Source organism: Prinia subflava, chromosome 7 (assembly GCF_021018805.1).
Source record: "Prinia subflava isolate CZ2003 ecotype Zambia chromosome 7, Cam_Psub_1.2, whole genome shotgun sequence".
NCBI classification, from domain to species: Eukaryota; Metazoa; Chordata; class Aves; order Passeriformes; family Cisticolidae; genus Prinia; species Prinia subflava.
Window position 1 is genome coordinate 25468311 of NC_086253.1, and position 25622 is coordinate 25493932.

At 39.1% G+C, this 25622-nt stretch overlaps 1 protein-coding gene across 1 annotated transcript in view; it reads right to left on the reverse strand.

Annotated features, from left to right (window-relative positions):
* Positions 1-1779: 1779 nt before the first annotated feature.
* GABRA4 (gamma-aminobutyric acid type A receptor subunit alpha4) overlaps positions 1780-25622 on the reverse strand; it is a 48785-nt gene continuing 24942 nt past the window's right edge. The window contains exon 9 of the mRNA XM_063401875.1: positions 1780-13367. Coding sequence (XP_063257945.1) covers positions 12834-13367 — 534 coding nt within the window. The 3' untranslated portion in view covers positions 1780-12833. The remainder of the gene's footprint in view (positions 13368-25622) is intronic.

Consider the following 25622-nt stretch of genomic DNA (forward strand, 5'->3'; position numbering starts at 1 on the left):
TGTATCTGGAGCTGTCATCTAGCTGGCTTCCTAGAAATTTTAGTCTTACCATCTCAGACCACTGAACAGGCTGAGCAAGTGTTACCTTTATACACATACCAGGTCAGAGGCAGTTCAGTAGATGAACACTGATATACAGCATTCGAGACCAGGATTTTTATTCAAGTAACAGCATACTTAATTGTGTCTTCTCCAGGGTCATTCCAAAAGAGCATCCAAATACAAATTTGAGAATACGAATTTGAGACTGATCCCTGCAGAAAGCAAGGAGGGAAAAGGGCAGAAGGCAGTGGGAGGCAAAAAGCCAGAACCTGACTTCCACAACTAAGTCCTCCTCAGCTGTGTTTTTTCTCTTAGGAGAAGTACTAAGTACTACATATAAAAGTAAATATACTTTAATGGGAATTGAGAGCACCTATTCCCAGCTCAATCTCAGATGTTTCATGGACCCACAGTAAGACCACTCAGACAGAAATCACAGGCCCAATTCCCTAAACTCAGACTGAAATGATATAGAACAGAAGTGTCATCTCCCAACTACCAGAAATGGATCTAGTGCTCTTGAGAAGCAGTAATCATACCCAGTACACAATGAGGTATTAAAATTAAATTAGGAGGTATTTTTCACCAGCCCAGGTAAAGTTCCTGATAATTTTCAGCCTGCAGACTAAATTCCTTATACTACCAGCAGCCATAGTCCTGATTTACATAAAACCTGACCCCAGCATCCAGTGAAACTCTCTTTGCATGCTAAACAGGCCTCATCTATAACCCAACAGCAGAAATCCCCATCTAATCAATGCAAGTGATGTCAATAAAATGTGAGTTGTGGGGTAGGTAGCATCATGCCATGTAGCATTAAGTGGCAGCAGCAGCCTGTATGACTAATTTGTGCTACAGGCTTAAAAATGACAGCCACAGAAGCTAGGAGAAAGGGCTGTAGTCTCTCAAATCTATGATCTAGCTGTGGTTGTCAAACATAGCAGATTTCTTGGCATCAACATCTGTCCCTGAAGCAGGCAGCAATTACAGCACTTTGCAGCACTGTAAGCCATTCTGACAGCTTTCAGCTCAGCCTGCAAAGAGATTTGATGGTCCTGGCCACACTTAGCAAAAGAAATTTGGGTTCCCCACTCCCTGCTTTGCATGGGCCACTACTCATACTAAAATGATTTCTCCACACATGCCTCTATACACATATTTGTCATAAGCTATAGTTCATTTTTGCTGAAAAACAGTTTTTTCAAGTCCATGGTTTCTACTGTACAGAAGATTTGCCAGGCTCAAGCACAGAATAATGGAAAATCACTTTAGGTCATGTAAAGAAACAGAGCAGCTGACAAGTGGTCTGTTGTCAGGTAAGGCAAGAAGGAAGTGCTTTTAGATTACCTCACAGAAATAAAAAATAAATAAATTAGATAATAAAGTGAGCATTGCTAATCTGTGTAATTGTTAATTTTTTTTCTGCTTCTGTGAGAGAGGCAAGGTAATTCATTTAGCTTTTAGCTTGTTGACATGGTGAGATACATCATGACAATGATACATCAGTAGACTGGTCTGCCATCCTAATAAATAATAAAGCAGATTAACATTCATCATATTGCTCATGAAACCCATCCCTTTATCTGTTCATGTCTAAAACATCAGGCTGATGGAATCATTTAGCTTGCATCAATGTTACAGCAATAATTTCAGGAGAGTCCATATTAAAGAGGTTTACTGTATTCCTTCTTTCTGCTTCAGGCCACAATTACAAGGACAACTGTTTAAGAACTCTCACAATTGTATTTTATTTGACATCAGCAATATACACTGGAGTATAATAGGAACAATTTTTTTTTTCACAATCTTTCTTGCAAGATGGATTTATTTTCCAAATACATAGATGTTCATAATACAGGAAGGTAACAGTTAAGCTGCACAATAGCAAAACAAGTTGACAGCTATCAAACCACCTTTTAAGTTTGTTAGTGTAGTCAGGTGATCAGCATTGAACATATCATTCAAATAATTTAGTTAACCTCTGATTCTTCAAACCTTGCCAGCCACATTGTTCCATGCAACTGAAATGTGCACCAAGAATAGTGTAAAAGAATTCAACCAAAGGCTTCCCTTGCTTTGATTCCCTTTCAATTTTTCCCCATGTATGAGCCAATACAAAGGGATAAACATCAGAATTTGGCATGGTACAAGAACTCTTGCAACACACATCTAGGACAGCCACCTATTGTAGAAGTAGTAAGTTACTGACAGAGAAGGTAGGACTTTCCAATAGGGGGTGTTTAAAAGGCATTTTTACTATGCTTGCTTTAAGTGCATATTTTCTGCATGCCACTACTTTTACAGGAAAAAAAGATACAAGTACTTCCAAAAGCTTCATATTTTTCACTGGAAGTCTTGCTTGCAGTGTCTAAGCCTAAACCCAGACGTTTTGTTTGCAATGGACAGGGCTTGTCAGGAAAACAAAAGCTTACACTAAAACAAAATATCAGCAAATACCATCTTCCTTTTGGTGTTTGTCCTACTTCATTTTCATCTTTAAAATGACATGATATAGCAGCTGCTGCAAATCACATAAATTCCTTTTTTTTTTTTTTTCTGGTTCTTCAGTTGGTACAGGTCTTAAATTTCAAATTAGCAGAGAAGTTGGTATGTCCCAGTCTGCCTCTCAACTGTGAATTTGTGAGTGGAAAGAGCAAGAGAAAGGATGCTCCTCATCATTCTCATCACGTCAGATGGACTGATTTTAACAGCTCACCAAAGTGCCCCAGCGGTTTGGAATATCAGAACTGGCAGAGTGCAAGGGTGGTAGGTAAAGGTGAGGAGAAAAAGATACTCAGGCAACTTGTAGGCACCTTGTTTACTTACCACCAGCAAGTTAAATACTGTACCTGCAGATAGACTTCTAACATACTGTCTCTGCTCTGTATGCTTGCTAGGCAGGCAGTACAGAGCACAAGTGGACTGGCAGTGCTAGCAGTCATTCAGAAAACTTAGAAACCTGAAAATCTTTTGTCTGTTCTACAACTGACTTGTATTTCAAGCAGCCAAAGCTGGTTCATGCCACTGCACTAGCACTGGATCTTGAAGCCCACCCAAAAATCCTTACACGCCATATTTTGGGACTCCCACCCTACTCACACTGTGCCTTGCTGCTTGACTCCAGGGTTTATCTGCCACTGGCATGGATGCCCACCCTCTCCCTGCCCAGGTTCTGCAGTCCACCTGGTGACAGAGATGTGGTGCATAGAGAGCCCGGGTTGAAAGGGAAGCTGTGGGAATCCCACATCATCCCAGAAACTGCTGCTCCTCACCTCAGCCACAAGGCAAGGGAGCAAAGCCAGGGACAGAACTTGAACAAATCAAAACAGTGCAAAAGTAGCAGAACATGCCAAAGAGTGGGTTTAGATTGTTCATTGGGGAAGTCTAAAACAGCTAATGAGCAGCTCTTAAGCCTAATTCAACTCCTCTTACCTCAGCTGTTCTTACCCAGAACTGGGGTACCTTCTCCCACTGAACAGATTGCTCCATCACTTACACAAACATGCTCCTAACTCAGCAAGGCCAGCATTGAGTGCCCTCCTAACTGGACTGGTAAATTGAACTTAAAAATTCCTAGGTCTTCCACAGTTCACCCATGGCATAGCAGAAAGAAAACCTGGAAGTATACAGGTAAGCTGGTTAATTGCATACTTAGTAAGATCAACTGAGAATGTGAAGATCAAAGAATGTCTTCTTTTCACTCACTTATCTGATTTCACTACATTTATGCATATGATAGCCAGAGAGAAAGTGAGAAGTAGTGTTTTAAAACCTCTCCACAGAATTTCCCCACCTTTGTTTATATACCCTCTCCACATTCTCCAAAGGATAAAAAATACAATCCATGTATTTATGAAATGGCTACTGAATACCCCACAGCTAAGCACCTGGTTTATCTTAGCAGAAAACCCATATACATTTCCCCTTACCTTCCTAAGTGAAATGTCTACAAATAAAATTCACATTGTCAGTACAGAGAAAATATTTTTGTTTTTAAAATTTTAAAATTTTAACTAAATATTCTCCAAATTGGAGATTTTATTTAAAAACAAAAGCTACCTGTGTGAGATAATCATAGAAGTTTGCACAGAAGTGTTTCCTACCTTCCTGAAGTTTGTAACGTGGACAGGTGAGGAAATCTCTAAAAAAAATTTTAAAATGAGAAGAATTCAGCTTGATTTTCTTCTTCATAATTAGGCAAAATGGAGAAATGTGCATAATTATGCAGTAAAATAGAGCATCAAAGAGAAACCCCCTTTTTCCAATGTTTAAGTTACAGAAGAGATGGTAGGGGCATAATAATTATACCTACAAAATCATCAGGGATGCAGTTCTGTCCCTGGGAAAGCCCACAAGCTGCTGGCATGAGACTGTAGGATGCCCTAAGCATCTTCTGTTTCATTACCAGACCTGGATTTGACATTCCCACCCCTCCCCATTTCAAAACATTTAGCAGATAGACAAGGAGAAGACAAGACTGCAATACACCTCAGTGCTCCTTTGGGATGTTCTGTGCTGTTACAGCACCTATGAGCAGTGCTGATCTGAAGGAAGTTTTCATTCTGCCCTATTTTGGAATGCAAAGAAGTACCTTCCATCCCACTCCCGTTACTCCAAAAATCCTGTTGCACTACAGGACAGCTTGGATGCACAGCAACAAGAAGGCATTCCAGCTGGCAGCAGGAGCTCCCTCACATCCCTTCAGTCTTCTGGCCACAGCATCAGAAACCTTAGGGGAGATTACTGTGCTGATCCTCGTGCAGGATTTACAGTTGGAGTCAAATTCCACATTGCTCTCAGCTTGCTCCTAAGCTGTCTATTTGTAAAAGAGTTTAGGGAGCATTTTCACAAGTGGCTTAATCCAACATAAGCTCTGCTCAGCCTCTGGAAGAGGCAGTCCCACTCTCCTTACCCTCTGTTTCTGACCACAGACTCCCATCTTCTCCCACGCCAGCAACTGAACAGCTCTCGTGCACCCACGGTGGGCTACACACTCACCTTTGTCTTTTGTGGGATCCAGGCTGTGCAGGTGCCAAGTTGTGGATGTACATTTTCAGCCATGGCAACTTTAAATGCAGATGCAGCCCACAAGCTGTAGCACTGACTGGATTATCTCAGCAGTAAACAGATCCCGTGAATTCAGGTACAAGAATGCAGTCTTCAGATTTAGTAGGGAAGCATGATACTTTAAAAAATCTGGTTGTTACTGTAATGAAAGCTGTTTTCTTCACCCACATCCTCTGTGATAACTGATTTAAATCAGAGACAGCATTCTCTCTATTTAGTCTCTTAAACATAAAGCAAATTAAATGCTATTCCAAAGTGCTTCATTACTGAAAATTAAATATATAGAGCCCCAGAAAGATTTTTTTACAAAATGTTAATGTTTACATTTTTGCTAGAGAAATGTTCTAAAACAAAGGGAAACATTAATCCTTAATAAAACTCATTCTTTTTCCCTTCCCATTCTGTCTCCTAATTCTTCCTGGCTGACAATGAAAATACCATTTTCAAAAACAGCTTCAGTGGAACACAAATGTTTATAATAGGACATTAGACACTTTTCTTTATTACCTTCTCATTATACTTATAATGAAGAAATAATTATTTCTAGGGTGTTTCCTGCCAGATGCAATTCTAGTACCTCTAATAGGACATATCTTAAAATAACTGCTTGGTAGCAAGGAACAAAATTTTTCATCCATACTCATGTTTTCCCATCTCCTTCTTTTCTCTCTCATCAAATAACTTCATTGATTTTGGCTCTTTCAACAACTCTGGCCTCTTGTTTTGTTCAGTTTTTTTTAGTCCATGATTTGTCATTGATACAATTCACAAAACCACCTTTGTGAAGGAAAAATGACCACAGGGGGCACCGGAGGTTTGAGAAAGCCTGAGAGAGCCTCTGTTTTAATGACAGTGGAGGTAAGACAAGAATCCTCAGACTGTGGTTTCACACCAGCTCAAAGCATCAGCCCAGGCTCCTCACACCCTCCTTTGTACCAGCACTAAGATGAGAGCCAGATCAGAACAGATCCCACTGCTACCAACCAGCCAAAAGGAAACAAGTCAAAACTGGGGGTTCAGCTAGACAAGTTATGTCAGCCTGCTCCCCCACAAGCACTGAAATTCTTCCCCACACAGAAAGCAAGGCAATAAAGAAGATGAGGGCACTACATTCAGCAGTAGTACAGTTTTATGGTGGAGTCAAAAAAAGGTTGCAAAAAGCCCATGGATTCTGCTTATAGTCTCTCTGGTGCAGACTGCTTTGGAAGATGGCAGGACATAAGCCAGCTCCAATTCAGAAGCCTCTCAGAGTAAACATGCCCTGAGTTCTGCCCTGCCCAATGCACTTCATCAGCCCTTCAAATATGGGTTGAGTATTCAAGGCCAGGATTTTTCACTGGTGGATTAATTTTCACCACAAAAGCACTGTCGGTATTGATTTGCAAAGGCATGTATCCATAAAACAAATATTTTAAATTGCTCAAGAACTCTGGTTATCTGAAACACCTCAAATCTCCACCAGTTGTCTGGTGATAGAGAATGTTGCCACAAATTAATAAAAATGAAATACATGTACAGAATCATCTATTTATGAAAAGCTCATTTGACAACCTTCTGATATCCTAACAGAAAAGGAGGTTTTTCAAGCTTGCAAATATAAAGCGTACTATGATGTTACTGTTAGTAATGAGTTTAGCTATCTCATATTTCAAAATAACTTTGAAGAAATACTTGTAGATGTTCTTTACTTCTGAGTCCTCCATCCTCGTAGCAGTTTTACTTACCATGGAGATGAGCCACCAGCACAAGATGATGATGATGCAAGACAAAGCAGTACTCAACTAAATTTTTCAATGTATTTAGCTCAGAAGTACAGCTGAGTTCTTCTTACTGTCATCTGCTTCTTCTACCAAACTCCAGTTAAGTGTTTTCCAAGGATGAAAACATATTCATATTCATAAACAATGATTTCTCCTTTTGTGTTTCTTTAGGTCATCAGATCATCCATAGATTGCTATGTCAGTTAACAGCAACCTGGATACAGCATTCACAAAAACACTAAGCAAATGTTGACACAACAGGAAACTGACCAGCAGGAAATAGCCCAGATCTTCATGCTATTTGAAGATTAATTCAGATTAATTCTACCACGCTCTTCCTCCAGATCTTTTTCTTGAAAATAGTTATATGAAGACAATAATAAAAAAAAATACCTACCTCACATGGTGCTTTCCACCCAGAAAGGTAGTCTTTCAATACAGAACTATTAGCAAGTGCATCTTGAGTTTGCCTCCTTAAAATTCAGGGAAATTATATTATTTCAAGAGTTCTTTGTACATATGTATCCAGGCTGCAACAGTATTAGTATTTTTAAATGCTAAAACTACACTATTTGTTTTAAAAATCATTCAAAAACTGATGGGAGTTCAGAAGGTTTTCTTAAAAAAGGTAATCTCCAAGGCTTTTGTTTTCCTGCTGTTATTTTTATTTTGAAGAAGTCATCATGCTCTCAATTCCTCTTGCACAAGAAAATGAAAATAGAATTATGACCAAAAAATACAGTGAACTGCAGTGGATATTAACTGGGTTTTTAAAATTCTTTTCAGTGGAATAATACAAAAAGCATAAGAAAGTCTAAGAGGTACTTTCAGCTGCAGTAAGTTAGGGACTAGAAGACAATGCTATTCAATTCAGAAATAAATACCTACCACATTTCTAACTCATGTGAAAACAAAGTATGCTTTACAAATTCTATCAATTTTATGATAATTGCATTTTTCATTCCTCCATTTAACACAGCATATAACATTAGCAAAGAGAGATCTTTACAGGATGCTCTGTACTTCGCACTACTCTCACTTGCCTAGGACGTGGCAAAAATTTACTTTCAGAGTCTGATTTACTCAGAACACGCTGAAACTCTCACCACACTCACTTTCTCCAAAATAGCTACATCTTGACTCTGAGGAGAGGCCTACAAATGAAGACTGTACAAATTAACACATATCAGACTCTCAAAATGGCACATTTTTCATTCCAGTAAACTTCCTGTTTAAAGTGCACTGAAGTAAATGAAAAACACATACTGGTGTCAGTGGATACCAGCAGAGGTTCTTAAAAAGTGTAAACTCACCTTGGAAGCCCACAGTGAAAGAAATACAAGGTCTTGGAAAAACAAACAAACAAACAAAGAAATAAATAATTCTAAAAGATGCTACCATCATTTAACTTAAATTTCTTCATGGATTCTTTTTCCCCTGTTTTTTGGGGGTTGGTGTCTGGTGGTTAATACTAACCTCCATAATGCTCTTTGACCTTTGGATTTTCATTGAATATGAAATTTTGCAATTCATAACAGTGCTAGCCTCACAAACCCCTTCTATTTTAGTGAGGTCAAGCCCTCTTGCCAAGCCCCAGGAAGACAAGGGACAACCCACCAAAATTTATTTCCTCCCTAATCTTCTAATTCAAGCAAAAGTTATAAGAAGTGTGCAAAGTCCATGATGTACTCTGTTGTCCAAACAGACCCCTTGGCAGTTTTTGGGATTTGGATGTATAGTGTGCTAGAGCACACTGAAAAAGGTTCTCCTAAGAAATCTGTAGTATGTATGGGAAAGTGTCCCAGATGGCCAATGTGTGTCTCTTACAAAGCCTGTGTGTAATTTCTTCCATTCTGGCCTTCCTTACACTTCTAACAGAACAAAGAATATGGGAAGCTAGGGTTTGGATAAATTGGATAAATAGATACTGCATACCCTGACGTTCTCGCATGGCCCGCAATGAGCTACAGCACTAAGGTGCACTGAGGCCAAATGACATACAGGAGGTACACAATACAGTGGAAAAACATGGAATTCTGGGCAGATCAAAAAGCTGAGTTCATTCAATTTTTTGTAGAAATACTGGTTAGATCCTATTAAATACATTTACTTGGTACTATTTCTGTAAGGTGCATTCTGAATGATGATGATGATGAGATGCCAAAGGCTACACTTAAACACCCTGTAATCAATAACTCTTAGCTCCTGTTAAACAAGAGTTCTAATCACATTCCTCATTAAACTATTTACCTCTTCCATTCAATTATCATCCAGTTTACTTGCCTGATCAAAGAGTAATGTAGAGTGGATAACTAAACAGTTTAAAAAGCCTACTTTTTACCCCTTCAAAGACACATGAGATAAGAAATGCACTACCAACCTCCATTTGATGGAGACAAGTCCATTTTAATAGGAGGAAAACCAGACTCCAGTAGTTCTGGTGAGCTCTAAGGGTTCAGGTCCCCTTGAAGGTCTAAGTTTGCTACTTTCTCATCTTCATTATTTTCACAATTGCAGTGAAGCCTGTTAACGGTGGACTCACAATTGACTACAAACCACACTTCAGTTCCTGTGGGGGCAACCTTCCTGAACAAAGCTTTTAACTGTTTTTCTCAAGTGACTGCATTAGTGGTCAGGGCTGCATCACTGCAATATGTGGGAGTTTTGCTGCTGCTAACAATGTCTCCAAGGAAATGTCAGTGGAGAACTAGCTCTGTTTCCTTGTAAAGATTTTTTGTCTTTCTGTCTAGTTTCCTTTCCTGTTGATAGATGTGAACTTATCTGAAGTGTTTGCTTACTTTTTAAACCACTATGCTACTGTCAAAAAAAAAAAAAGATTATTCTACAATGCCAACAGAAAAAAAGAACAAACACCAGAAAATATAGCTCTTGTAGAGTTCATTTCACTGAAGCTCAACTCTAATGAACTATTTGGTCACTGAAATGACACCTGCAATGTTCTCCTTTAGGATTTTAGTTAGTAGTTTTGAACATTTGAGCTGCTATATTTAGCATATTCCTCCTTTTGTGCTTCCAAGTTATGGTGTCACTGAGCATATTGCCTGCTCTTTGTTGTTTTACCGTTTCTGATCATCCAGGGAGATTAAAAATAATGAAGAACAACTGTTAACAATAAATTCCTATTTACATTGTCCACATGTACTTTGGAAAGGTAATTATGGCAATTTCTTCATATGCCACAACATAAAAATGTAGTACAGTTCAATAAATTAGTCCTAGATTCATAATGATTTTTTTATGTACTTCTTTTTGAATTTAGGCATGGACTGTTGGAAGGTACTTCAGAAACTCACTGGCAGATTTTAAATACGTAACTTCTTCTGTGGTGTCTTTAAAATTTCACCCAAAATGGAAGCATAGAAATAAATATTTAGAATTTATTATTTTTGCAATGCTTTTTCCTTCTTATAAGTATTTAAAATTAAACAGAAACTATAAGTGAATTCAAGCAGCACATTTAGATCAAGCTTAGCCTGAACTAGTGTTGAGCCCACTGAACAATGCACCAGAAAAAGCTGATTATAAAATCAGTCTACAAGGATGGGTGGAAGGAACAGACAACTGTTTCTAACGAATTGTTTAAAGCTCTGCCTGTGAGAAAATATCCTTGATTTCCATCACAGAGGAAGAAAGCAAAGAGTACCTTCAGCAACTTCTGGTGCAAATACTAGGTTCTCCACACAGCAGGTCACTGTTCTTCAAGCTAGAAGTATTGTATCATTTGCACAATGATAATTGCCAGAGGCTTAGCTGTGTTTATTCTGGCTTAACCAAATAAATAATCTCTTGCATACTATCTTCTATTCTAACAATTCTTACAAATGTGACCTAATTGGAGAGGAAACAGCTACAGCAACCAGCAGTACATCCAAAAATATGAACTACTGCAGTTAGACATCTTGCACGGGTGCTCCATTTCCAGTTTGTGATACGCCACAAAGTTTTTCTAACTGTGCAGTAATCTCAGGCATCTTCTAGATGTAAAAGATGAAAAAGGAAAGAACCATACCTGGCCTTTTGAGAGCATCCCTTAAGTAAAAGAAAGACTAAGGCAATTGTTTATATCACTCCATTATAATAAAGTTACGTAAGACCATCCCATTGCATTCTATCATCTACAGTTCATTATTACACATGAAAGAACCATCTGGGACCCATACTACACACTGTATAATGTCTTGCCAGGTATCTCCCAGGTCCCATAAGTTAAAGGTCAGAATCTCAGCCATGAGCTGGCTAAAAGGCTTGGAGAGACAGAGACACAGTCATAGTTTCACCATTATGGGCCCTTTTTACCCTGACTCTTGTCCCACCATAGTCTAGGGCAGTCTTAGGCATGTCTTTGTTGCCAGCAGCTTGTCGTCTCCATCAGCCCCTTGATCATTATCTGGGCACAGAACCACTCAACACTGCCTGATCTGCTCTGCAGCGCAAGACTTTCACAATTGGCTGCCAATCTGCTATTCAACCAACTGAAGCTAAGGATTAGTCCAGACCCTTTAAAGCCAGATCATAGCTGAGAATCTGGCCTTCGATTTTCACTTGCCACCTGCACAGAAATGCTAACCATTTGCCAAGCTAGACAGATCTGTACAAACATTTCTCGTTCTTATCGGAAATATGTTTTCAAGCCATTCTAGGGAAAATAACATTTATGATCATGATTTCTATCAGGTTGAACTACTCAACTCTTTAATAATGTTGCCTGTTTGCATACTGCAATTTGGTAGGAAAAGCACCTATCTATGCCACAGTTTAAAGTAACAAATGGATCATATATTAACTTTTTTATCCTGGGATCCACCTAGAAATTTACTTTCTTATTTATATCACAGCAGTCCTTCTCAAAAAGGGTGTCTTTCATTCACTCAGTGACATGCCACACTCATCTATGCACAGGAAATGGGGCTTTTTTAGCTTAATTTTGAAGCCACTTTTAAAACTGTGTTGAAAATTTAACTTGACACAAAATTATATAAGGGAGGGGAGGAGGGGACAATGGAGTATGTGTTTAAAGGAAATCAGGAGTGTAACAAAAGTATGAGGAAAAAACAAACAAAACCAACCCAAACCCCAAACCTCAAAGCATCCAAAGAAAAAGCAAAGAATTCATATAAAAAGTTGGACATTGTGGTCTGGTCCTCATCTACTGCAATTGATGTAATTTAGGAATAAATTCACTCAAGCTGGTAAGCAAGGTCAAAGAAGAATCACCCACTTAAGATCACCTTACCAAATAAGGAAATCCAATTTTGAGGATTACATCAGATTTCAGATTTTACAAGGTTCACTCATTCTTAGTTTTCGTGTGAGAATTTCCCAGGTTACAATGCAAAATAATGCTTAGTAAAAATATACGGAGCTCTACAACTCCTTTGCATAACTTTCCTGGAGTTGCACTCTCCCAGGCTGGACTCTCTGCACTCTTCCCACTATTGGTTTTCTTCCCCCCATTCTGTCCATTTTAATCTAGCAGAGAAAGTCCTTTCCCAGCAACCACTGTCAAAATATTCAGGACATAGACCTCATACTCGGAGAATGCAATGCTGTGTCCAGACAGCAGTGCTGGATGCCTCAGGCATTTGTAATAGCCAACATGTATATTCCTAGCAGTCAGATGTGTTCCACTGCACAGCTGTGCACCTCTGCCTCTGATTTTTTTTCAGGTGCATGTTCCTCCCAAATGCAAGTTCTGTGCAGCCAGAGTAGTTTGTCTCAAGCAAGGGTTGGTTCATTGCTGGCTGAAGGGAGGAAGACCCATTACTGTTACCCATTACTCTGTTAAGAGTTAACTAATTATCCCCACTAACTCCAGCCTTTAGAATGGGAAAGTAGCACACAGCTTTTATAAATAAGAATTACTGACCTTTTAAAATAGTTTCAAAAGAAGAAACTCTGCATCAAATGTGAGTATAATTTAGGAACTACTACATAGCAGCAAAACTACATTAGACTTTCCGATTTTTCCATGGTGTCCTTGGATAGATAGACCACCCAGTAGACCATGTTAAATGCTCCGAAGGTAACAGGAAATAAAATGCGTGCATATTTGTCTATCTTACTCGTGCCAGAGTGGGAGGCGGGGGGAGGAGGTGGTGTGACAGCAGATGGCTTTGCAGATGCTCCTAATGCATTAGGTGTGGTGGTCTGGATCTGCTCCAGTCTAGATCCAAGCAAGTGCTGAATGGAAGGGGATCCAGCTGTGGCATGCTGGGATACAAATCCAGTTAAAATCGGGGTAGAAGGAGGAGCAGGAGGGGTGGCTCTTGCAGAAGATAATGTCTCCGATGCGTTGATTCGTGTGAAGGGGTTGGGACTCGATGCAGAAAGGGAGTGGGGTGTAATGTCAGAAGACCCCTGAGCTACAGAGGGAGGCTGGACAGAGCTGTGCCTTGTGTCGATTCGGCTCCCACCGTCGGCTTCGGACTGTACCGTGGCATTCGTTCTTTTCCTCACATTTGAATTGGCATCTGTACTCTGCAAAGTTACAAAAAGATACTTGTCATTCTTAAAATAAACGCTCAGACAAAAGCAATGGAAACTATAATCAAGCACTATCTGAGTAATACTCACTAATATAACCAATAGCTTGATCCCAAAGAACAAAGATACCAAAAACTCATGAAAATACATTTAATAGCATATAAAGTGGCAAACAAGAGTTCCTTTTACCTGTGGCTGGAATATGAGAATGAAGACATCTAAATGCATCACACTCCATGTGATACAGTACCTATACAAACTGAATACAATGAAGTAAAGGTTCTCAGGTTAGAGTCACAGCTTTTTTCAGACTCAAGCTCAAAACAAGGTTCTCTAATGTCTACCTATTCCTCTGATGATACAAAAACACGCTAAATGCAACTTACCAGCCATGAAGGTTTATTATGCTTTGTATCTCCAGAGAAATAACTACCATACACTAAGAACTCTAGTCTTCTACAAAAGAGGCTGTTAAAATGCAAGTATTCAGCAAACCAAGTTACTGCATTGCTACTCTTTCAGAAACAAAGCCAGTGCTTTTTCACATCAACCACAGGCAATAAATTCACCAGGCACAACTGAACCAGGGAATAAATTAGTCTTTCATCAACTACTCTGCTCCATTCATTAAGTAAGAAAAGGGGTGAGTTCTCCATCACTTGGTATCTTCAGGCAAGTCTGGATGTCTTTCTGAAAGATATTCTTCAACCAAATAGTGCTCATTGGGCTACATGAGAAACTGAAATACAGATAAGGAAGTACAGGAATAAGAAATCCATCAGAATTTAATATTCTACTGACTTTTGGGAGTGGGACTTGGCCTCTGCCTTTCTTCTCTGCGCTTAAGAGGAAGACTAACATCCCCTGAACTTCCTTCTGGAAAGGTATCTAAGGAATTCTAACCTTCAACCCTGCACTTAAATATGATGTTAAACATAAAATACTTTGGATATAATATGTGAGTATCTTCTAATTAAGAAATTATCTGCTTTCCAGAAGACAAAGACTTGAGGACAGATAGGGTACATGGGTCTAAATGCAAACAGGATGAAACAACCTCTTGTTATATATAAAAAAATCGTATGTTTTACGCTTCTCTCATGATACCATTCCCAAGCATTGCCCTGCACCATACCAACTGTGCCTTTGGCTCCCCTTTCCTCCAGCCTTCCCAGAGAACCCTGCCAAAGCTCACAGCACAAATCAAAGGGAGAGAAAGCAGGCAGTGATGTCTTTCTTCTTTCATCCAACAGCAGTTCTCTCCAGCCAAGTGACAGAGCAGTAACACAGAGCACATTAGGTGTTATTCAAGGTACTAGGAGTACCTTGAGCAGTGACAAGAGTGACACTGTGTCTGTCTGCTACACCAGTTGTGCTTCACTGTTCGGCTCAAGGAAGCAGAGAAATTGAAGCTGAAAGGAAATCTAAAAAAATAATTAAAAAAAAATATCAAACCACTTGATAGTATTCCCATCATGACCAGAATGGTGATCCCTAATCCTGTAAATTGCAGTACAAATTTGTCACTGGCAATACTGTTGGCCTGAATTTATCTGAAACTGTCATAGCTTTATGCCTGTTCATGGCTGATATATTTGCCAGCTCACAGTTGATCTATCAAAGAATCCCTCTTAAATTTCAGTTTTCCTTCCTGCATAGAAGCATGCCAATCCCTTTTATTTATTGTTCTGCATCTGCAATCCAAAGAAGAGGACTGAAATAAACACCAGAAGAAACTGGTATTTCCTGAAGGAAACACTTCAGAAAGTGCAGAAATACACACAGGTGTGCAAATCGGATACTTTCATACTAGGGTTGTCAATGACCCAGGAACAGTAAAGCCGTTTTCAAGACTGCTAGATTGAAATTATAAAGTACAATCAGGACACAGGTACATTTACTAGAGACTTGGTAATACCTGATGCAGTGCTGCATGCCACTTGAAGGCTTGAAAAGCTAATGTTCACTGCCCAAAACAACACCTCTGTGCCGTGGAGAAGCTGGCACTACTTAATGAGAGGAGGTGAGTTTTATCCTCTACATGCAGATCCTTGGATAACCTGGCTTTGTTCAAGTATGTGTCACCCACTGTAAAGCTCTCAAGCAGTGCCTGGGAAGCAAAAATCCACAGGCTGGGATAGGGGCTGCAAAGTATCAGAGTCAGAACCATTAGGTTGGAAGAGACCTCCAGTATCATCAAGTCCAACCCAACCCTAACCTCAACTAAACCATGGCACCAAGTGCCACATCTAGTCTTTTCTTAAACACATCCAGAGATGGTAAATCCCCAACCTCCCCAGGCAGACCACTCCAATACTTTATCACCCTTTCTGTAAAAAACTTTTTCCTAATATCCAGCCTATATTTCCCTTGGCACAGCTTAAGTCTGTGTCCTCTCATTCTGTCAGTTGCTGCCCAAAGAAAGAGACCAACAGCCACCTTTCAGGGAGTAGATCGGCACTGGAACCAAGACACATCTCGGTGCCTTCCTGTTCTCTGCCTACGTTAGATGAGTAGCTTAGAAGTGTTGCTGCTGGAGAATAGAATTACTACATCTTCAGTCACTCCACATGCAACCATAAAGAACAGTCCAAAGAGCAAACCAATAAATTAGGTGCAATCAATTTACAGAGGTACTATTTTATGTTCTTGCTCACTTGTACTGCCACCTGTTTTCGATGACTGTCTCAGTATACTTCCCTTTTGTGCACCATCAACTACAGACACAGGTAAGACAGACAGGTAACAGTCAGGCTCCTCACATTCTAGTCATCTCCATTTCTTTTGTAGGAACTTTTTTCTATCAATATATTTCCATAACAACTCATTTTCCCCCCCACTTCAACTGTCATCTAAATGACCAAAACAGACCTGTTGCTATTGGATTCACTACTCAGTTTTCATTACAGTCTCTATTCTAAATAAAATTATCTATACAATTTCAAATGGCCAAAATGGGAATCTATGTAAAAGCCTGCTCGAGATTTGCTTTCTTGTTATCGACATAGAAAACTTCCAATACTTCAGAAACCATAAGTGTAGAGAGAAACACAATTTTCTCATAACAAACACATAAATGTATACATAAAGCCCAAATACATAATATTGTAAGATCAGAAAATAACACAGCATAACAAGCACCAAAAATATGGGTACATTTTTTGTTAACTCTTGGAAACCACATTCGAAACACTCAGAGCATGGAAATCAGAACTGGCATTTCTGACATGCTCCACAGACAATGTATAACAGAAACCCAGTAGTTCCTGCACAGTGTCCTTGTACTAGTTTGGATTTGTGTTGTTGAGTAGAATCTTGTTCTTGAAAGGTACTGAAACAAGCATGCTCCATGGAGCACCCAGATCCATGCCCTTCAAAGCTCAGCAGAATGCATTCTCCTTGCCAGGGTGACCTCACCAGCACATTGACCATCATGTCCCCTCATTTAGACTTTCCTTGCACTTGTTTTACTCAAGATAATATTATTACAATAGCTCATTCTCCTCATTCAAAGCACTCAGGTATCCCTTCTTGTTGAGGTGTCTGGTTGAAAAGTTTCTAGCAAAAATTCTTATTACTGGTTGTATACATAGGGTACATAGGGCCCTTATATATTTCTCTATTCAACGTTGCAAAGATAACTCCGTTCTTCTCACATTAGTCTATTTCTCCTCTGTACAGAAGCTGTCTCACAATTCTACATCATCTGAAGATTAGTGACAAGGTCACTAATAAAAGTATTGAACAAGCCTGATTCTGTGGCAAGCAGTAATGAACCAAATTCTGCTGTAAAACACAGTAAAATACAACACTCAGTTTGTATGAGGAAAACATTTCACAGTCATTTCAGTTGTGGTATATACCCCTACTAAAAGGATAATGCGATAATGACAATCTGACCAGCAAAATTATAAATGTATGTAAAGTACTTGCTACCTCCCAAAATTATTTCACTTTGTCTTTTATAAAACAACAGCAAGAAACAAAAAAACTACTGCCTTTTAGTTTGGAAGCACTGATTAGGTTTGCATGGCAAGGTTTGCATGGCAGGAGGGCCATAGGGGTGGCTTGTGGAAGAAGCTGGCAGAAACCTCCCCTGTGTCTGGCAAACACACACCTGCAGCCCGTGGAGGTCTCCATGCCAGAGTGTGGAGCAGCCTGTTTTTGAAGGACTGCTCTCCATGGGAGGGACCCACACTGGAGCAGCTCATGACAAACTGCAGAGCCTGAGAAGGACTCACATTGGAAAAGTTCATGGAGGACTGTCTCCCCCAGGAGAGACCTCACACTGGAGCAAGACAAGAGTGTGAAGATTCTTCCCCCTGAGGAGGAAGGAGTGGTAGAGATAACTTGTAATGAACTGACTGTAACTACCATTTCCCATCACCCTGAACCACTGTAGGGCAAGGAATTAATTCAGGAGTAAAATGAAGCATAGGAGGAAGGTTGCAGGGAAGATGTTTCAAGATTTAGTTTTATTTTCTCATTACTCTAATCTTCTTTGACTAGTAATAAATTAAACTAATTTTCCCCAAGTCAAGTCTGTTTTCCCATGATGGTAATTGGTGAGTGATCTCTCCCTGTCCTTATCTTGACCCGTGAGCCTTTTCTTATATTTTCTCTACCCTGTGCTGTTTAGGAGAGGAGTGATAGAGCAGCTTTGGTGGGCACCTGGCGTTCAGCCAGGGTCAACCCATCACAGGCACAAAACCAAGAAATGTAACATGAAAATCGAATAGAAGCCAAATGAAAATGCAAGCCAAGAAAGGAAGGGATTATCCAAGTAAGGATTCTTTTATGAGGGCAAGTCAGGAAACCACTCAGTTGTCCTGAGCCAACAGGACTGCCGTGCTAGTCCAGACGGGGCTCCACAGGAAATACTGAATGCACATTTTTCACACTCTTACTCTAGACTGAGAAAGGGTCTGATTTGCTGGAGGCATTTCGTAAGATTTTTGGGAGACATTTAAAATTGTGTAGCTCAGGAATGCAAAATGGGAGCATGGAAACTAGCATAACATCCAATCTATTACACTGTGCAGCACCAGGCTTAATAGGATTAAGATTGCCTGTCTATAAAAACAACAAATTCTGCTTAGGTAAATGATGCCTCACCTTTCCTTTGAAATAGCCTATCCATCTGATAGGTCCAACCAATTGGTCCAACCAATTCCACACACACCAGAAACTCTGATCGTAACCACCACTAAATTAGAAGTTGTGAGTACTTTGCTCTTATATTTCCTCCTTCAAGAGGAAATCCTCTTGCTATAGATCCCATCAGGAGAATTCAGCCTCTGAACCATCACTGGCAGAAACACTATGAGTAAGTTTCAAAATTTTGGATGATTTGAGTGCACAATTCCTGCCTGTACATAAACAAAGTTCTCAAGAGTTCTGAGAATACATATATTGTCCTAATTGTAAGACATCTTCTTCTATGCTCTGTGGTTGGCTGGGATACACTAATGCCTGTTTTATTTTTAACAGTCAAGATCAGCAACAGTGGAAACTAAATTCCAGCACTGGTGGGAGTTCAAACATTTATCACCAAAACTTTGATCATGACAGAGGTAGATAGGTGACTGTAGTGAACCCAAGGAATTGACCAAATATGGGAAAATGTGGACTACAGTCTTTTTCAGAAGAGATTGATAATCACTCCTCCTTTCTATCCAAATGAATATTTCCTTAGTAAATACAACTAAAAAAAAGAAAACAAAATTAAAAACCTGCTCAGTAAAACAGCTTGAGAAAACTCCCATACTATGCATAAGCATGCTTCACTGAGGAGGAAGGCGGCTGTAGTATAGGACAGGAGGTTCAAATTCAGTCAGACAAATTTTGTCACATAGCATGCGATACACAAAAAATTTTTTTAAGTATTTACTGCTTTAAAAGGCATAGAGATTTTACTTTATGTATCACACACTATTTCTCATGTGTTTTATCTTTAAAATAACTAAATTAGGGAAAGAATCGTTGAGTACAAATTCTTCCTATGTGTAATGTCCTGATGCAAGATGCCCTTTTGCTAATACTAGAACAGAGAGTCCATTTCATTTGGCATGAAGATAGGACATCTAAACCAACCTCCTTACAAGTGTGTGTAAAATGTGGTAGTTAATGCTGTATCCTTCCCTTGACCAGAGGAACCATGAATAATACAATGAAATATGCTGTTAGCATAGTACAGCATAAATCTACACAACTTACTGTTAAATACTGTGGCAGGTTTGTGGAGTAAGTTTGATGGTCAGCTTCTATGACAGAAAGTATAGAACAAACAAAAAAATCCCTACAACAAATCTATTGCCAAAAATCAACTCACACATCATTTGCTTTTCCATTTAAGCTCAACTTTGATGGATACTACTGTTTACTACAGCACTAAAATGATGCACAAATATGAGTTGATCTAAATTCTTCAATATTTAACAAGGTTTGTACACCATAAACAGCTGCTCACATAATGTGGAAATTCTGAAACTATTTCTAAGTCTATATAAGCCTCAACTTGAGCCAAAAAAAATAAAATACTGGATTGTTTTGTATGTATTACCAGTTTTTGACAAGCAAGGCAATTTTGCACTTCAATGAAGTCAAGATTGCAAATTTAGCACGAAGTGAAGTAGCATGCAGCAGCTGAGCTGAGGTTCAAGGGAAGGGGATCATCAGCACAGCAATATGCAGTACTGAACCGACAAACTCAGTCATCTTGTTACAGAACAAAGAGAGCTGGTAACAACCACACTGCCTATTTCCTATGATAAGGCCAACCTAGTATCTGTAAAACAAACAAGAACACAATTTAAAAGTCACAAGCCAAGTCCTGGGGAGAATGCAGCAATGATAAAAGTGATTACCAGAACATCAGGGAACTTAATCCTTAGGACTGTATTTAAAAACAAAAGCAGTGATAACACCACAAGCTGTGAGAAATTTTGTGTTGCTACAGCATTGTACAGTCAGCTGTTTCATGCACCTCAAGAGCATCTTTCTGTAGCCTGTTAGTGCTCTACATAGCAGCTTTAAATCAGTGTCTGTCATTTTAAATTTCTTCACAGTTTTTCTGATGGACACATCCTTTTGAGATGTGTATCTAAAATAAGCAGCTCTTACTGCCTGAGCTAACAGAGTATCAGTAGGACTCAGCATGGAAAATCCCCTCTGATCATTAGGAAGCACAGCCATCATCAACTCCTGAAAAACAGGTGCACATAAAACTAGAACTATATATTGGCAATATAATTCAGATGTATTCATCTAATCTTCCTCAGGACTCCTTGGAAAATAGCTCAGCAGTTGTGGGGTTGGATATATAGACACTTCTGAAGACCTACGACAGGCTCACCCCATGACAGAGCTTCACAGCATCCCTGTGCAAGATCCCAGGGCTGCTTTTGCACTGCTTGTTTACTCAAGTGGAGAGCTCACTGCTGCAAGTCAAAAGATTTTCTAGTTCACAACAGATCTCTGCCACAGGATATCACTGAAATGGTATTTCTCTCTTTGGGACTGAGGCAGTACAATACTTAAAGCAGTAGCTTCTCTTTTCCCGGGGACAAATGCACAGCAGAATTTACAAGTCACAATATCACTATCTGGTACCAGTCCTAGTGAGAGAGAGAACTATCCAGCAAGCAGCTGTCAAAGCTGGAGAGAAATGCCCTGGGTAGGATCACAGCCTAAATTACATGCCTTCACAGAAGGAGCCACCCAACTGTACCCAGCGTTTCCAGCACTGAGCTCTCTCCTGAGGCGAGACAGCCAAGCCACACTGCAAAAAGACACTCACAAAAAGACTCTGTCCTCCTCTACTGTAACCCAGCAACAAGGATGGGGACATGGTCCGGTGATAGGAGACCACTTCTCAAAGCTGCCCTGAGTGTCACAGGGATATCAACACAGCCTTTTCACACCTCAAGCATTTCCCCACAAGGCCACTGGAAATTCCAAGGACAGGTGATCATCCTTCCTTGCTAGAGATGTTGCCTTCTCCACACTCCAACCTTGCCCTCCCATTGCAGTGCATGCCCAGACAAGCTGGCTCCAGAATCAACTCCTCTCCTTCTCCATGACCCCATACAAATTATTCCACATAACGAGAGCAGCTTCAAAAGAACTTAACACGCCAAGGACCACCTAGCAGTCTGGCTACTCATCTAATTCTCCAGTATTGAAAAGGCAGGGCTCAAGACTCAGGAATCTGCTCAGACTCCCATGTGGGATTTGTGGGAGTCTGTACCTAATAGTGGCATGCTGGCCACTGAGTTGAAACGGGGTAGTTATCCACTTAAGAAGCAGCAAGTCAGTTCTGTACATGCCTACCCAGGGAAATTTAGTAATTAAGCCTTTCAGGTGTCTAATCGCCATTTTGCATACTTCATCTCCCTAAGTAAAAAATAAAACCCAAATACAAAACCAACCAGTCAAAAAAAAATTCCTGAAAAGGGCACCATAATCAAAGCAGTTTTAGAATTGCAAAGAATTTTAATTGTTAATAGAATAATCAGCATATAACAATGAGGTGTTAGTAAAATGAAACCAAAAGTGAACAGTCAATAAACATCTTTATGCTTTTCTGTTAATTTTGCAAAGATACAATTAGGGTCTTTCATGACAGCACTACTAAAACTTCAATGAGACACAGGTAAATTTATATCTTGAGAGTCAGTAATGTATTATATGGGAGCATGTGCTTCACAAACTCAATTAAGCCAAGCAAAAATTCATGCAAAAATTGGAAGGCTTAGAGCAACCAAAGTCTGACATCACTTACTGTTTAGCTGCAACAACAAAATTGTTTGTATGGTAATTCAATAATATTTTACTATTAAAATCTACCACAGTGGTTTTTATCCTTACCAATCCTTCCCAAGAAAACAGTCTGTTCTTCTGGGAGGACATTGTATAGCCTGCCAAATTCACACTATTTGACATTTATCAGGGAAGCAGCATGTCATCAGTGTAAATAATGCTGCTTGTCCCAAATCCCACTGAGGCACCATATTGACCTGCTGTGAGCAAAAGCAAAACTTGGAGGAGAAATCAACCCTGTTTTACTACTGTGTTGCAGAGTCAGTCAATCAGAATTTTACTGGAATAATACAAGAGATTTTGGGTTGCCTTACAGAGCCCTGGAATATGACCAAGTAAAAGCTCCACCTGCCACAAAACACAATGAATTCTAGTCCATAACTCTAGCAGTGCAGAGAGCAGTGCAAATTATTTGGAAAGCAAAAACAAAGGGGAGATAAGTTCTAAGGGCCAATCCTCTATCCACTCAGCTCATTTTGCAATCTGAATCATGTGATGGGAGGGAAAAAGAGGCAAGAAGAACACTCCATTCTATGTTCTACCACTAGATGGGCATAAAAGTGCACAAAGTAGGAGAAAAGTGAATACAAGGTTATTAAAGAAACATAAATTACAAAAACCTTTTTTGAATAAATGGATGCAAAAATTATGCCAAATAAACCCATCCACCTGTGTGCTGCCTAAAAGCTTTACACATGCAAACATATGTATGTATACTTATTTAAATGTAAGTGTGCATATATATGATTCTTAAGCACTGGTGTGTGCAATTCTAGGAGATTTTATTTATATTATGACGAAAGAACTGAAAACATAATTATGATAGGGCACAAATCTATTAGCCTAAGTCATGTCCTAATGAACTATGGAGGTGATTTGTGTAACATCTCTGAAAGGAAGAAGAATGGCTGATTAGGAACCAAGGACCTTAGTTATTTTCTGTATCTTTCAATTTTCATTGACATTAAAGCTGTAGTTGAATTTGCTTCAGTAGTTTGCTGAAAGTGCTTGGAACACTCATTGCCTTGTAGATTTTCCCAAGCCTCTCAATGCTTATTTCTTGTGATACCAATTTTCCCAGTGTAGAAATGAAGTCAGCCAGAGATTTCACATACAGCTGGGAAACTCAAATGTGATTTGGTGTCATTGGATGCACCAGTATTGAAAACTTTGTGGAGGGGAAACAAAACTAAAATTTAAATATAAATACATTAAAAGGTTTAAGCAGAAAATATGAAGAGTCTTCATATTTTGATGTCTCTTGCATTCAGAGACATCATTTCATATTAACCATCACAGGGAAAACTGTAAACTCCCCAACATTTTTCAGTGTAAGGGTTGAGGCTGGAATATCTGAAAATTTTACCCCTGTCACCATGAAGGATTGCCCTGGCTGGATGTTTCTGAAATGCTACCACATCTTTTTTTACTATGTAACATTTCCCTCTACAAAAAAGATTTTTAAAAGGGAGGAAATCATCATTACATCAGAAGACCTATCTGATCTGAATGCCTGCAACTGGTATTGTTGGGAAATTAACTTATTCTTAAACAGAAACATGCATTGTATATTCTAATGAAAAACACATAAGGAATATGTTTTTTGAAGCATGACAGTTTTTGTTTTTCTAGTAGATCATCACAATGACAGAGAAGGACACTCACACATATTTTGGAACTCAAAACAATGGGATGTAGTGTTTTTTAAAATAAATGCATTATGCTTTGGTTTCCAAAAAGAAGCCTTATCCTAATACTATTTAAATAAACTCTTCCACTACTTACAGTAAACACTGTCAGGTATTTTAGCATCAGATGAGTAACAGCCAAGTATATCCTTCAGATTTCCTTGTCTACTTTGACAGATCATTCTAATACTTACAGAAAATTGAAGAATGATCAATTATAACATTTCCTAGTAAGGCTTGGGAAAGATAGCACTCCAGAAGGATTTTTTTTGTTATCCGCCAGGTGCTGCAGCTAAACTCCTGCTTCTTTTTGTGCATATTGAAAAAAAATCACAACAAACCAAATCTCCCCCAAAAAACATTTCCACTACAACAAGAGAAAACTTCATTGTCCACCTTTAAATCCCATCAGTTTTGATCAACCCCCATGCCATTTTTTATCTTCATTATAACTGAATTCTGGAAATCAGTGGAATTTACATTACAGTTAAATTGGGTCAGAATCTAGGCACAAACCCCATACTACATTGCCTACTTCCATTAATTACTCTGCTCACTTTGCAGCAGAGAAATGTTTCTACTTCCAGTTTAAATGGATTCCACAACCCAACCATGTTAAAGGTAGAGGAATATAAGGTTGTTGAAGAGAGACAAAGTTTAATATAACACTTAATTTGTACTATCTAAAAAGACATATTATGTGAAATATTTTTTTAAAAATTCAATTTTAGGTCTCATATTTATGCTCAAGTCATATTGTTTGAGCACATATTTAGCTTTATACATTACGAATAGTACCAGTTGATCAGTAGAACTAAGTGAACCAAGTAAAAAAGCAAAAAACAAACAAAAAAACAACCAAACAAAAAAAATCCAAAAAAGAACCAAACAAAAAACCCAAAGAAACCAACCAAATAAAAGAAACCAAAAACCCTGACAACTAAAACCAACAATAAAAAAGTCCCAAATGAACAAAAAACACCCCTTCCTGACAAAAAAAAAAAAAAAAAAAAAAAAAAGGCAGCAAAACAACAAAAAGGCAAATAAAATCAAGGAAGCACAAAAAGCCAAATCATTGTACCTGAGCATCACAGCTAACAAAATATTTCATTAACCATTTTGGAGCTATTCTATCTTCAGGTATCCAAACACTGAAAGTTCCCACTAAGTCACTGCAACCTTCTCCCAGGTGATCACTCTCCTACCTTTCAAGTAGAATTTAATACAAAATGTGCCAGTTGTTTATGACCTGCATCCACTCTCATCCTATTTAAACCTCATGCTAGCATATCTTGACTGCAAATCATCAACAACAAAATGTTGGCTAATGAAATTAGAGCAGCAAAAAATTGTTGACATGTCAAAGAAATTGTTCACATGGCACAGCAGCCTCCATTTGTATGGTCTTGTCCTTATATTTGGATGAACTCTCTGCATTTCTGGAGCCTGATGTCCTTCATTAGGATCTGAGTTTTAAATGCCACTGCCCTAAAAACACTCAAACCGTAACAGCCTAGGCAGTGGAGAAGAAGAAAAAAAGGTCATTACATTTAAAATCTGAAATGGTGTCCTAACTGTAGAACTGTTTATGTCACACAAAGGAGACAGGCTATGCATCAACCTACAGAGTCCAGTAACCAGACCTGTGGCCCAAGTATTGCCATCAAGAACAAGCTGCTCCTCAGATCCTTCCATTCATATATGAGGCGGCAGGAGGGTTTAGCTCCACTATTTCTGGGAC